We start from the raw sequence: 14,322 nt of genomic DNA on the forward strand, positions 1-14,322 counted from the left end.
GCCCCGTGGGCAGGCGGCCGCGGTTTGCCCTCCGTGTCCCTGACCTGCTGCATCTCTGCGCACCAGGCGGTAGGGAACAGGCTCTCGTTTGCCGGTGCCAGGACCCCAGTAGCTCCCCAGCTGAGTCCCCGGGAGCGTTCCCTCGTCCGTGCAGCCCCGGGCTGACACTCGGTGCCGTGCTGTGAGGCTGCGGGAGCCCGCTCGCGGTGGAGCAGCCGGCTGTCCACCCTTCCTCCGGCTGAGGAAGTGCCGTGTGTCTGTAGGTCGATGAAGCCGTGGGTGGGATGGTTTAGTGTGGGGTGCCCCTGCCCATGGCAGGGGGTTGGAACTGGATGATCCCGAGGTCCTTTCCAGCCCTAGCCATTCTATGATTCTATAATCACAGCGATCTGGGGTGTTAGATCCATCCCAAGCTGTGGTCCAGAAGCAGGATTTAGGCATCGGCTCTGTCTTGGAAGTGTGTCTGGAGCTGTGCTTCAGCAGCAGTCTCTGTTGAAGCCACCCTGCACGACCCAACAGAAGTCTAAACCCTCAAGCAGTGGTTTATTCACCAACCCATTGCACAGAAACAGGAACTGCCGTCTCTTCATGGCCAATTCCCCCTGCCCCCTGCCCCTAAACACGTGCTACAAACATCTTCAGCCCATACCAAGAGATCCTTGCTTTGCCCTGTCCTCAGGCCCTGCTCAGGAGGTCCAGCAGAGCTTTGCTCCCCGTGCTGACCCCCTTGCACATGACGAGGGAGCCCAGCTGCTCCATTGTGGGGCTCTGCATCTGCTTGGAGCACTGGTGGTGTGTCGGGTGTCATTCTGAAACCAGTCATAGAAGGGTTTCTTTTTCCTTTTCATCCAGAACCGTAAGTGAAAAACGCTGGAATCCTCATGTGGATGCCATCTCTGGTTTATCGCGTTTCCTTCCCAAAACATCTGGGTTTGGAAAGCTTACTCTGAAGTCTTCTCAAGGATTACTTCTTGTCTTTTAAAGGAAGAGTGTATTAACAAGGCTGCAGAACCTCTCTCCTCCTGTGAGCTGCATGTAATTGTGGAAATACCCGGGTGTTATTCTCAAAGAGAGGAAATTTTGCTGTGGTTTTGCGGTTTTTCACTGCAATGTAGTTCACTTGAAACTTTTAACAAGCATTTACATGCATGTTAGAGGATACCAGAATTCAGCTGCTACCTGGAAGTTAACTTGTGCCTGTTCATAAATAAATATACACTGTGATTGTAAAATAAGGTCCTTCATTTCCTGCCCGTCACTCGGCTCTGCAGTGTGGCATGTTCGGTGTAAAATGAGCTATCCAGTGCTGCCAGGCGTCTCTGGTGGGGTTGGGATGAACGGACCTGCAGGGCGGTTTTCAGGACCTTCGTCCCCAGGCATTTTCCCCTGCACTCTGGCTGTGTTTCCAGTACACCTCCTGTCTCCAGAGGAAATGAAATACCATCCCTGGGCAGTGCCGGTCAAAGACATACACATGCAACCCTGACACCCAAGACAAACTCAGTGTCCAGCCTGACAGCTGTCCAATTCCCAGTCTTGAAAGAGGCAGGAAATGTCCTGACCGAGCCTTTCACTACAGAAATGATAATTCTCCCTTTCCAGCAATGCGGATTCGGTGATTCGGGGGTTGTTTTCCTTCAGTCGGGGCAAAAATAGGTATTTTGTGCATGGGTTTCTTAGGAGCAGGTTCTGAATTTGAATCCACTTCAAGATCTTTTATCTAGTAAACCCTCATAATTCATGTCCCCATGTAAATGATAATTAATGAACTGAGGGCTGTTTAGTTAAAACAAGATCAGCAAATCTGAATGCTTGGTTGAAGTACTGCATCACAAGGAGGTGAAATGCTTTAGCTGAACATCACCAATATATAAGAGAACAACCCAAGCTCAGCTCCTAGCTGTCTTTTGTCCATCTCTGAGTAGAGGTTTAGCTCAAACTAGAAGCTTAACTTGGCTTAACTAGAAGCTGGCCTGCAAGAGGCTCAGGACATTCCTTGATTTGCAGATCAATCCAGGTGATTTGTAGGGGTTTTTTTAGATTGGATTTACTTGTTTGTCAGTCAGCACACTGCTTTGAATGTCCCATAGGTAAGAATAAATAACACTGAAGGCGAGTGGATGATTTGCTATATAAATGTATAATCAATTCCAAGCAATAGTCATTAACAACTACCCTAAAGTACTATACAGTGTCTGTGTGGGACGAAGCCATGTGGGAGGATTCTGCATAAGAATCTCATTTGTTTATTGGTATGATGAGCTCGAGCTATCTGGATCTCAGTGCTTTAACGTATTCAGCTCAACATAGTGAAGAAAAAAGCAAAAAACTATTAAAAACCCCAGCAGTTCAATGAGTGCTTTACCTAGAAGGAACTAAGGCAGCTGAAGATATGTGAGGTATGCTGGTGTGTAATTAAGGAAGTTTAAGCTCCTCTGTAGTAACTGCCAGTTGGGCATGCTCTTGTCACATGCTGGGTGAAAATTTCATGTGCTGCAAAGCCCCAGTGTAAATCACCTTGTGGTGTTTGGTCCCTGTAACTTTGCTCTGCGAGCAGAGTGTCTAAGGCAGGGCTGAGTCATTTGCCCGTCATTAACAACCCTCCTCAGTGGAGGATGGTGGCTTCAGTCCCTTGTCACTTCACAAAACCTTGGTTTCCTCAAGTGAAAATGCCTTGGTTATTGTCTGCCTTGTGCCGTGTCTTCAGCTGTATCTTCAGGTTTCCGATGAAACAGTTTCCAAGGATGAGGCTGGGGAATAACCCTGCGCTGGACCAAAGCCTCGTGCCGTTTTGCCATGGAGGTGAAATCCGTACCTAACTTCTGGCTTTTTCAGTTCTTATAGAAATTCATACGCTGCCCTAGAGCAGGATCTGGGTCTCAGCAAGGTAGTGGGGCAGGATGCAGGAGCACGGGATCCAGCCTGCAGTGCCGCAGGTTCGCTGTCCGTGCAGGTGAGGCATGGCACAGGAGCTGCCCAGTTGAATGCCGCTGGCGGGAGATGAGCTGGAAGACTGGACCACCGAAAATGTAGTGGACTGGTTCCCTGTGTGGTTTTAGCTGTCCCCTGAGCACAGAAGCCATTGGTCCCGCAGGACTCATTTAACCCTCTTTCCTCACTGCCAGACACCTCTGAGGTGGGATGTGTACTTTGCCTCCCCAGGTAAGACACGACGTTTGTAAAAGACTACTTTTATGTCAAAGGAGCCATCCTTGTGTCATGGGGACGTGGTCATAGACAGAAGGGGAAGGTGGTGTCTTTCCCAGACTACCTTGAGCATCACTTTCCTTTGAAAGCACTGACTCCCTGGAAAGGAGAAGGTCAAGAGATCACATAGGAACAAGATGCAAAGACACGCAGTGACTTCTGTTCCTTCTGCTTGTGAGGATGCCCCTGTGCGTGGTGGTGTAAGTTTGAGCTTCCTCATGCTAATAACCGCTGCTTGCACTCTGTGTGTGCTCCGTTACATGCCTGAGGAGTTCCTTGCTGCCTGCAGGGCTCTCTGGGCACTGGAGGTGCTCAGAGGAGCAGCTGTGCTTTCCTCATAGACAAGAGGTATCATGGGCTTCAGGCATGTGCGCCCAGCAGCTCGGAGCAGAGCCCCAGCAGTGTGCATGTGAGCGAACTGCAGCAAGAGTAGGGTAAACATCAGAATCAGTTGTTATTCCATCTGGTGCCAGCACCAAAGTGATGGTGGTACCACTACCACCAGCCTGGTGATGTTGCTGTGAGGGCAGTGTCCTGAGGCCACCGCAGAGCACAGGTGCCAGCTACCCCGTGTTCCAGCACACAGAGCCGTCATGCTGCTGCAGAGGGATGGGACCAAGGAAGTGCTGCACACTCTCAGGTCTCACACGTGCCCTCCTGGCGCTCGGCAGCATCATCCTCCTGCTGCGGAGCTCCTGCTGCATTGACCAGATGCCACGTGGCAGCTTGGGGGCTCCTTGCCCCACAGGACCAACATGGACAACGCCAGGAAGTTGATGGCATGGGATCAATAAAACCTGAGGAAGTATTATTTAAAACTCCCCAGAAAATCCATGCACATGTGCTCCTCTGACGAGCAGCTGAGGAGTTTTGGGTTGTCTAGTTTGGAGAGCAGGATGCTGAGGGCCAACCTTATTGCTCTGCAGTTTCCAAAGGAGGGGACATGGAGAGGGAGGTGCTGAGCTCTTCTCACTGGGAACCGGTGACAGGAGGCTTCCTGGACATCAGGAAGCATTTCTTTCCCAAGAGGATGGTCAGACCCTGGAACAGGCTTCCTGGAGAGGTGGTCATTGCCCTAAGCCTATTGGTGTTCAAGAGACATTTGCACAAAGCCCTCAACAGCATGCTTCAGCTGGGCCAGCCCTGGATTGCTCCGGCATTTGGACTAGATAGAAGATGGTTGTTGTAGGTCTCTTCCAACAGAAGTTTGGAAAGTCCATTCCATTCCATTCCATTCCATTCCATTCCATTCCATTCCATTCCATTCCATTCCATTCCATTCCATTCCACTCCATTCCATTCCCTTCCCCGTTCCACTGCGCCCCGTTCCTCGCCGCGCTCGCAGGCCGGGCACTGCGGCGCCACCTGCTGGCAGGCCCCGCGCCCCGCCGGAGCGGCTCGGGTGTGCGCGGGCGCGTTGGTGGCTTTTGTCCGCACGCCGTTGGTGTTTCAACGCCCGTCACTACGAGCGGCGAAACAAACGACCCCGAACGCGACCACTGGGGTGGGGTGGGCGAGGAACAGAGCAGCCCCTGCCTCGGGCAGCGGCTTGCCTGCAGACCCCGACCGTCCTGGGCTGGCCGCGCAGCGATCCCTCCTGGCATCTGCAGGGATCACTGGAGACCGGCCTGGGCTTGTAAAGCACAGCTGGCCCGCGGAACGGCGGGGCTGTCTTCTGCGGCCTGAACTGCGAACGGGCAGCGGGCTCCTGAAAGAGGCCACAGAGAGCAGAAGCAACAGGGAACAACATAAACCCCACAGCCAAACACCGGCAAACAGCAGCACCATCCAGGATAGAAACAAAGAAAGGAACACGGGATACGGTTTTCCCATGTTGTTCACCTCAGACTAATGGCTGAACATCGATACCTAGAGTCCTGCACGCAGGAGCATGAGCATTTAATCCTTGGGCTGTGGCTGCTTGCATCCTCACTGAGGAACCCGTGCGCTTCGAAGCCACGAGCAACACAAATAAATGCTGTGCAAAGCAGTTACTTCAGCCAGGACGGAGGCATTTCTGAGCAATTCCCAGTAGCGTTTTCAGTGGGCTCAGCTGGGTTTGCTTTAGGTGAAATGCTACCATCTGCTACAATTACATAGTTACCCTTCACAGTTCAGGCTTAATGACGCTGATTGAGGTTGAGTGTTTTTGTTGGCTGAGTCCTGTCACCAGCTTGGCACGGAATGGCAAAGGCAACTCTAAGAGCTGTAGTTTGAGGCGTAATTAGCAATATGCGAGCATTTCATAGGGGCATGGGTGAGGGAAGGATGTGGTGGGAGCTCTGCTTTATTCTGTGCTGAGGCTGCGATGCAGGAAACAGAAGAGGTCTGTTCCATGGGGGTCACCAGTAATAACCAGGCGCAGAGGTGTGGCAAGTCTGAACATGTGTGTGTGAGATCCCTGTCACCCACTGCTGGCTGCGTCACTTCTGTTCCCTCGGCCATGGAGGAAAAGGACCAGGTTCAAAAACTATGTGGCTTAATTCATCTGTGCGTGTAAGGCCCCTGAAAGATCAGGTTGTGATGCCCTGAAAGCGTGTAACCACTGTTCATGATGTGTTTAACCCCAGCCGTTCTCTGGTGGGCTTGTCCAAGAGGGATGTGGGTAATTCCTGCACCATTTCTCAGGAGCTACCTCCCGTACTCCGAAAGGGAGACTCGGCACCTCACATACACATAGAAATGACCTGCATCACAAGGTGTGTTACAATCTTCCATAACCCAACAATTTATTTAAACTTACATCACAAGGAGAATCTATTAATAAAATACATCAGTTCACACCAGTCTGCATTGCCATTTTTTAAGGGTAAGCATCTTTCTTCACTTTATATTAAAACTTTATAGAGGTAAAAACTACTGCATCGTACCCGCAGTTCTGGAAATCTAGTGTAACATCAGGCAGGTCACAGAGGAACTTTCAGAGCTGATTACACTTCAGTTAACCTCACATTTTTGGCACATCTGAATGCTTTTTATTTTCTTCTTAACATAAAATAACTCTATAGCAAGTCAGAGAATCATTGACATAAAAGCATCACTATCCAATGGCAAGTGCTGCCAAAAAGCATACAAAAATTGCATCATTTGGTTACAAAATAGATACTCTTAGTTCTTTACCCCAAGGCTTAACATCGAAGTGCTGCGACAGAAAAGGGCCAGGACCAGGGCCAGCCTTGCCGAGCTGCTGCTGGTCGCTTTGCTGCAAGGCTTTGCTTCCCTGAATCCCAGAGTGATGTGCTACCAAGGTGCCGGTGGCCTTCGCCTTGCCAGTGGAGGCTTCCACAGCACCCTCCTGCAGGAGAGAGTCCACGGGTTCATGTCACCTCCTCCTCAGGCGTGCTGCTCGAGGGACACGGTGCACACACACGGAGCGGTGCTCAGGAGGGGCCGTGCTCCTGCCCTGGTGGCCTCGGCACTGTGGTGGCTGCAGGTCCTGCGGTGGAGCGCACAGAGCCGCTGCTCCTGCCCGAGTGTTGTAAGCAGGAACAGATCACTGACGGCAGCGCTGTGCTAGGCACGTATTTGCACAAGTATCTGCGGTTGCCTTCACCAGTTTTTAACACCAGCATGCTGTGGGTTTGGGGGCTTTTTGTTGTACACCGCAAACTGCAGCTGCTGTGAGCTTCCGACGTTCAAACGAAAAAGCAGCCCTTGGTGCTTGCAGCCGGGGTTAGTTTCCCCCTGGCTGTTGAGCTGCACTGTTCCGATCAGTTTGGCACATGGACTAGTGATTGGTTTATGTTTCACTGGCGGCAGGCTCCACGTGCTGCTGCTTAGTTAGTGAGATGGCGATTGTGTCGGTTCTGTCCCTTCTGCTCATGTTGCTCTGGCAGAAACAAGGAAACAGGAGTGAATTGCTGCAGTTCAGGAGATACTGATGTAGCAGAAGCAGCACTTCCGAGCTTTCTGGTTGCAGGAGAGCTGGACGGTCACTTCTGTAAAGGCAGATGAATGTTGATAGCTGCATTCTGTGCATCTTCCCAAAGCTCTGGTCAAACAAAATCTCCTTTTTCTTGATTCAGCTCTCCTACTTCTCCTTTGCTGAAGCCCCTCGTCTGAAATCCTTTCTGCTGAGGCCAGTAAGCATTCCCAAAAAGCGCTCAGGGCTGCTAGGAATCCGCCATGCCTACCTCCCCTAGAGAAACTGAAGAAAGGACCCGGATACTTGCTGTGTCATGGAAAGAAAGAAAGTACACTGATAGCGGACCAGTTGTTGATGGGATGTTTGAGACTTACAGAAGAGAAACATCAAGGTATCCATGGTACTCTTTGCACATAACTTACTGACCCTGAAAGGTGCCCTGACAAAAACCCTCCAAAAACCAAACTCGCTCACAAAGTCAGTTTTTGCCTCGCATCCGTGGTGAGAATTCAGCCCTGCACTGATTCCCATTTCCTGTTCAGCACTGGCTCTGAGCACAGCCAAAGCTGGTGGGAGTCCTTTGGGAGACACCAGTGCAGGGCGCGGAGCAGTGCAGATGGAGGAGCTTTGGCTGAACCGGTCGCTCTGCACCAGAGGCAAGAACAGGGTGGGATGGAGCTGTGACACCTCTCCTTGTGCAGAGAAGAGAGTGCTGCTGCAATGGACAAAGCCGGCTCGATACCTTCACCCGGGTATAGTGCAACTTCTGCTCATGTAAAGCGCTGCGGGAAGCAGCCAACTGCTTGGTATAGAGACAGCTACAGCCCAGCCTTCACCCCTGGCTCCTGGGGCAGGAAGGGCTGTTCTGCTGCGGGTGTTACCTTCTGGCACCAGCAGAATGTTCATGCTCTTGACAACCTCTGCAAGTTAAAGTGTCGAGGCGCAACAAACTATGTAGCAGTGCATTCCTTATATTTCATATACAAAAAAGGGCTCAAGGCTGGGAGCAAGAAGGCACAAACTTGGGAAATAACATAGCTGAGGAGTTTACACAAAAGTACTATGTCATTTATTAGGCATTACTTAGCACTTAGTTCACATTTTGCCCCCAAATTTCCCAAAGCAACACGTATTTCCCCACTTCCTTTCCCTTCGTCCCCTTCTTTTGGATAAAGCTGCCTGTGCTCTATAGATACAGTTGCTGCAGAATATAATGTGAACACAGATAAATACAACATACAGAGCAAAAAATGTAGTATAGTATTACAATAGTCAAATAATGTCGTTAGCCTCAAGCTGCGGCAGTGCCTATAGGGAACCAGTTCGAGAGGAGCAAGCGGAGCCACTGTACAGGAGCAAACGGCGTCGGCAGTGTCAGGCAGAGCGAGGGACTGAGGGGACGCTTCCTCAGGGAGCCTGGGCAGGATGGATGGATGTTGGGAATCACGGCATCCGCGCTCCTGGGACACCCACCCGGCGCCTCGGAGACTCCTCCGGCCCAGATCAGTCCTGCGGCAGGTCCTTGGAACACCTTTACATCGGGTCACTGTGTGCACACCTGCGGTCACCCCACATCTCTCCTTTAGGCTAGGTTTGCTTTAGAATCTTTTTTTTTTTAACTTTTAACTTTTGATTATTTTTTTTTCTTACAACTGTTAAAAAAGTTTCATGGTAAAAATAGCTCACTATATGATACATATACCCAAAGTGGTGCGATACTTTATATAATAAAAGATGAAAATAGTCACTTTCCATAATAAAAATAAGTTCTATTTTTTGCTTATTTTACAATATACTTAATAATTCTTTTCTTCTTCTTCACTCTGAAAGTAAATAGGTCCCATTTTGATAGCGCTTCTGAGTCGATTAAAGTGGCAGGAGACTGGAGAATGGCTTATAAGCACTTGGAGCAGCCGCATTCCACATGTCTCTCCAGTTCCTCCGTGAAGGTGGAGCCATCCGTGCACTGGAAGAAGTATTTCCGCCGCTTGCTGCGGAGGGGCACGCAGCACTGCCCGCTGCCGCAGGCGCCGCGGCACTCCAGGCGCGGCACTTTGGAGGCAGTGGCACACGACGTGTAGCCCTGCTGCTTACGGACAACTTCCCGAATGATGTCTCCTTGGCAGAGGTTCTCTGTAAGGCAACAGGGATGGGAAGGAAACAACACGTGGTAACTATTGCACCAGGTATTCCCCAACCACCAGCCCGCAGCCCTGCACTTGTCATGATGTTCAAGGCAAACAGACTGCGCGAGAAGCACCTTCATCTTTTACTGCCTCGGACCTGCCATCGAGCCCGAGCTGGTGTTACACAAATGTGCAATATCCGGCACAAGGCAGAGGCCTGCTCGCCCGGATCAGCACTTCTGGAAGTGCTTTAATGAATGCTGAGTGTTGAATCCTGCAACACTCCTGCAAAATATGGATTAGTTTGAGTATGTCTGCTTCTCAGGCTCACGGGTCAGCCTGCTCCACATGGCATTAGCAATGTGGGATACCCAAAAATGTCTGTGCTGTTCTGCAGGCGCTGTGCAGCAGCCAGATACATGCTGGTGGGGCTGTGTCTGTGTGTAATTTGGGAAGCCTGTGGTTCATTCACAGGAAAGGCACAGCCGGAATAAAACTAATAGAAGCCAGCTCCTTCCTTCTGTACAGGAACACAGAAAGGCAGAAGGGATGAAGCCAGGAGTCCCTGAGTTCCCAGTGAGCTTTTTCAGGTCAGGGCAGCACAGCTGGGCCCTCAGCCCAGCTGGAAAGCCCAGCATGATCTGTGGGGTTCCCCAGGAAACCCACCCGGCTGCGCAAGGAGGAGCAAGCTGGGATCCCTCCTGCCACCTCGGGTGAGCAGTACCTCCCTGGTGTGCAGGCTGGGACCCTTCCCAGCACTGCAGTTAACTGATCCCCGCTGGCCGAGAGTACGCCTTGCAACAACCTCTCCTTCGGGATTCGGGACACGGAGAATGAGACCCTTCACTACCCATGTCGCCCTTTCCATACATTTGGACAGCAGCTCGCTAGCTGTTGTGTGGGTCTTTCCTCCTCCCTCTATTGCCCTGCAGAGGCTGACTTGGCTTCATCTTCCACTCTTTGCCATTTACCCCTAAATACAAGTCACGTGGACGAGAGGCAAAGCCAAAGGTGTGACCCAGAGCCACACATACCTCTGTCGCAGTGCTCCCCGCTGTAGTTGGGATCACACTCGCAGTAGGGCTCCCCATGCTCCGACACTTTACACTGTCCATGGTTGCACTTCAGAGTCCTGCAGGGATTTGAGGAATTGTTCTTCTTGTCACAGTACATGCCTGTGTAGCCCTCCATGCACTTACAGGTGTAAGCAACATTGGCCACCATGCACTTACCATGCAGACACCTGGAGAAAGAGAAGCATTTAGAGCTGGCCTGTGTTAGCTGTGGCAGTTCCTGTTCCCAGGGAGGTTTGGTTTTGGCATTTCTGCACACGTCATTCCAGGATACTAATCCAAAACTAGCAGTTCAGTGTCAAGCACTCTGAAGAAACTGTGAGTTTTCAGGGAATACTGGATGATGTTCAGAGAATACATTCAGGATTTGTGATCCTAAGCAATCTCTTTGGAAACCATCAGGCTGCTCTGTGAGCATGGGCTGACGCTTGGCATCCCCATGAGACAGCTCACATCTACAGCACCACACGTGGAGCTAAGTGCTGACAATCAAGCTGCATGCCCAGGCTTCCTTAGCGGAATTGCTCTACTATCAGGTGATGAAAAGCAGTGTGATAAATGAAGGTGCCTGTGGAAAAGCCATGTGCAAGCTTCCTGATGGGCAGCTGTAGCTGAAGGGTTCCCTGGCTCACGTGGTCTGGCGCTCCTGAGGAATGCCACAGGGAGGATGTTGGTCCTCAGCAGGTTCTGATACCACCCCACTTCGGGGACAGGGACAGACCTGAAATGGACTGAGGACAGGGAAGAAGGCAACACTGCCCAGCCAGGGAGAAACTGCTCAGGGCTTGTAGACCTTTGCTGTATCAGGCCCTACTTGACGTGAACCCATGTCTTCCTCTTATTTTGGTTTGTTTTCTTTCTGGTACTTTAAAATTGGCCCCTGCTTATGTTTAATCCCTGTACATTTCACTTTTAAGCTTTGAACTAAAAAGCACGAATAATAAAAGCAGTTTCAGACAGGTTGAGGCATGCAAAGTAATAAAGGCAGTCACGATCTATATAAAGCAGGATTTTCTGCCTCACCAAACAAAGGTGTGCTTGGGTAGTAACTCTTGTTACCATCAGCTAGTCACCTTTCCTCTCTGAGTGCTTGAGCAGACAGCGCAGCTGGGCACCACACTGCCCTCCACATAAAGGTCTTAGCTTTAAGGAGGCAACTCCAAAAGGCTGAAGTGATGTAATGAAAGGTGGAACAGTATGTCAGCATTAACAATGCGCACAGCTACTTTTCCTTGAGAGAACCAATCTCTCATCACATAAACATCTGGAACTCCTTTATTTTTCTCTGTCCAACCAAAACAGCTTCATGTTGATGTTGGAAATTCAAGGAGACATTTGGGTCTCTGAGTGTTTCTTCACTTGTGTCTTCATATTTGGTCTGTACACTGTCAGGTGCTTCTCAACACCTTCCAGGGTTCTGTACTTTGCAGAACTAGACCCAGAAGCAATTTAACTCTGCCAAGTTAAATTTCTGCCATGAAGAGGGTGATTATTCACGGTGTCAATTTACCTGTCAAAAGTAGGTGCTTGTGAAAAGCTCCTTCCACCAATACTGCAACTAAAGAAGCTTCTAAAACAAAAGTACTTCCATGTGCTTGTGGAGCTGCCCACTGCTCTGTGTCAGAGCATTTCCCCCTGTGCTTGCCATAAGTAAGCTATTTACCCAGTGTCTCTGATGGATGTGGTTACTGAGCCTTTGAACTGTGAATGCTTTACACTCCCGCTCCCTTCGCATACGGCCCCACGCTATCCTTTAAACTTGCATTTTAAAGGGGTGTTTCAGAGTGCAGTATTTAGAATCATTCACGTTGGAGCCAATGACAGTGTTCAGGGCCTGAAGCTGCTGTGAGCATACCCCTAAAGCATGATCCTCCACCTCACAGGCAGCTCAGCACCTCAGAGGTGAGCCATGCCCATCAACAGGAGGCTTTGCATTTGAATGTGGAGTCCCAGCTGAAGGCACGGCCTGCAGTATTAGCACCTGAGCTCCTCCAGGACATCTGCTCTTTTGCAGAACAAGCAGCATCAGAACAAGAAGTGGAATCTGTGAGGGTTGCCACGGGGGCTGACTCACAACTTCATGTGTGAACCCAGCACCTCCAAAAATAGCCAGATGTGGGTTTGTAAGATGAAATGTAAAACACACGTTAGCTGTGAAGCATCCGCCCTCTCAGCAGCACTAGTTTGAGCTTACTTGTGGTTAAGACACGGGTCTCCAATCTCCTGGTCACACAGGGGGCCCGTCCAGCCTGGGTGACATTCACAGATCACACTTGCTTTCTCCAGGGACCGGCAGATGCCGTGCTTGCAGATGTTGCAGGACTTGCAGCCAGGAAGGACTCCCAGGGACTGCTGCGGTAAATCCTTGAAATCCTGCAGCTCGTTGTTGATGCGGACATCGTGGATACAGCCATGGAAACCGTTCGGTGTCTTATCTGCACCCTGGCGCAGTGACGACAAGCCAGAGGAGGTCGGGATCCCTTCAGAGAGAGACATAAAGGGAAGGTTTACTCAGTTACAAGGGTAGTACAGAAATTGTAATTGCTAACACTTCTTTTGTCACAGGCTCTTTAAAGAACGAATTTGCACAGGACCTCTGTAAGGTAGCAAAGACTCATTGTCTTCAGTTTGCTAATGGAAAGAAACAAAGGATACAGCACCACAGATCATGCCATTGAGACAGGGAGTGGAAAGAGTCCACCCCATCGAAACCAGCGCAGAACTCTGGAGACAGGAAACAGCTTTAGGAGGCCAGGTCAAGCCTTTGTCGCAAGTGCCCTCCATCCTGCTCCAGAGCTTGAAAGAGCTGCCACGCTGAGGTGGCCAGCAGGCTCTTTAGGATGTTGTCCCCTCCCCACTGACATCCCCCTAGGCTGCACTAGCATAAAATCCCAGACCAGTTTTGGTTGGAAAGGGCTGTAAGATCACCCAGTTCCAACCCCTGCCACGGGCAGGGATGCCTCACAATACAGTCCCTGATGAAGAGTCCCTCTCCACATCCTTGTAGCCCCCTTCAGACACTGGAAGCTGCTCTGAGGTCTCCACGCAGCTTCTCTTCTCCAGGCTGAACAGCCCCAACTTCCTCAGCCTGTCTTCATATGGGAGGTGCTCCAGCCTCTGATCACCCTCGTGGCATCCTCCAGACTTGCTCCAACAGCTCCATGCCCTTATGCTGAGGACACCAAGAATTTGCTACCCATAAGTGACTCCACTGTTAAAAGTGGTCTGAAAACAAACCAGAATCTTTGTTTAACTGTGTGGTAGGAGTAAAGTTGCTAAACCAGATGATGTAGTTGGAGACGGACCAAACTGGGGGCACATGAAGGCTCAGGTGTCTTGAAGCTGAGTGTATGTTGGGAACAACTGCTCTGGGGTAGTGCACTTACTTTAATGGACCAGTCTGCAGCGGGAGGGCAGCTGCTGTCTCTGGGTATGCTGCACACAGACCAGTGGTACATGCAGCACAGCGAGGGTTTAGAAAGAAGCAAGAAGGATTTTAATGGGCAACCAAAGAAGTCTCCACTGAGCCCTTCTGGCACCCAGCAGTCCTTCACTTCAGGTCTCAGGTTCGTCCTGTGAATGCATTTTTTGTAGGAACCTTTTGAGAATCAGTATTGATCCATAGAGCTCATCCATTAACAAAACGTTTCCATGTGGTTACTTCCCAAGTTCCCTGTGGCTAAATTGCTGTTGGTATCTTTTATGCTATGCTAAAGGGAGAAATTGTGATGGCCTCATCAGCAAATCACCTTTGATGCATAATGCTCTTTAGCAGCCTATAACATTCTCAGCATGAGCCCATTATCAAGGTTCAGCTCTGTACAAAGCAAGATAAGCCACAGTTCTGATTTACAAGGGCAATATTCAGGGGTCCGTTATGAAAGTGTTATTAAGTGGAACTATTTACAAAAGGCTTGACCAGCACCAAGTGAGGTTTATAAGAGTTTCTACTGTTGGCTTCAATGAACTGGTTGGAAAAAGCCCAAAGACTTTCTGAGTCTGTAATTGTTCTGCTGACTGTTGTATTCAGAATTGGCTGACTAAAAGCTCA

At 50.2% G+C, this 14,322-nt stretch overlaps 1 protein-coding gene across 2 annotated transcripts in view; it reads right to left on the reverse strand.

The window, feature by feature from the left end:
• Positions 1–5,911: 5,911 nt before the first annotated feature.
• The window catches only part of SLIT3 (slit guidance ligand 3), a 533,501-nt gene continuing 525,090 nt past the window's right edge, over positions 5,912–14,322 (reverse strand). For both annotated transcript variants that reach the window (XM_065690971.1, XM_065690970.1), the window contains 3 exons: positions 12,466–12,751; positions 10,233–10,441; positions 5,912–9,205 (listed from right to left, as the gene is read on the reverse strand). In XM_065690971.1, coding sequence (XP_065547043.1) covers positions 8,967–9,205; positions 10,233–10,441; positions 12,466–12,751 — 734 coding nt within the window. In that variant the 3' untranslated portion in view covers positions 5,912–8,966. The remainder of the gene's footprint in view (positions 9,206–10,232; positions 10,442–12,465; positions 12,752–14,322) is intronic.

The sequence above is a fragment of the Lathamus discolor genome, chromosome 10, assembly GCF_037157495.1.
Source record: "Lathamus discolor isolate bLatDis1 chromosome 10, bLatDis1.hap1, whole genome shotgun sequence".
NCBI classification, from domain to species: Eukaryota; Metazoa; Chordata; class Aves; order Psittaciformes; family Psittacidae; genus Lathamus; species Lathamus discolor.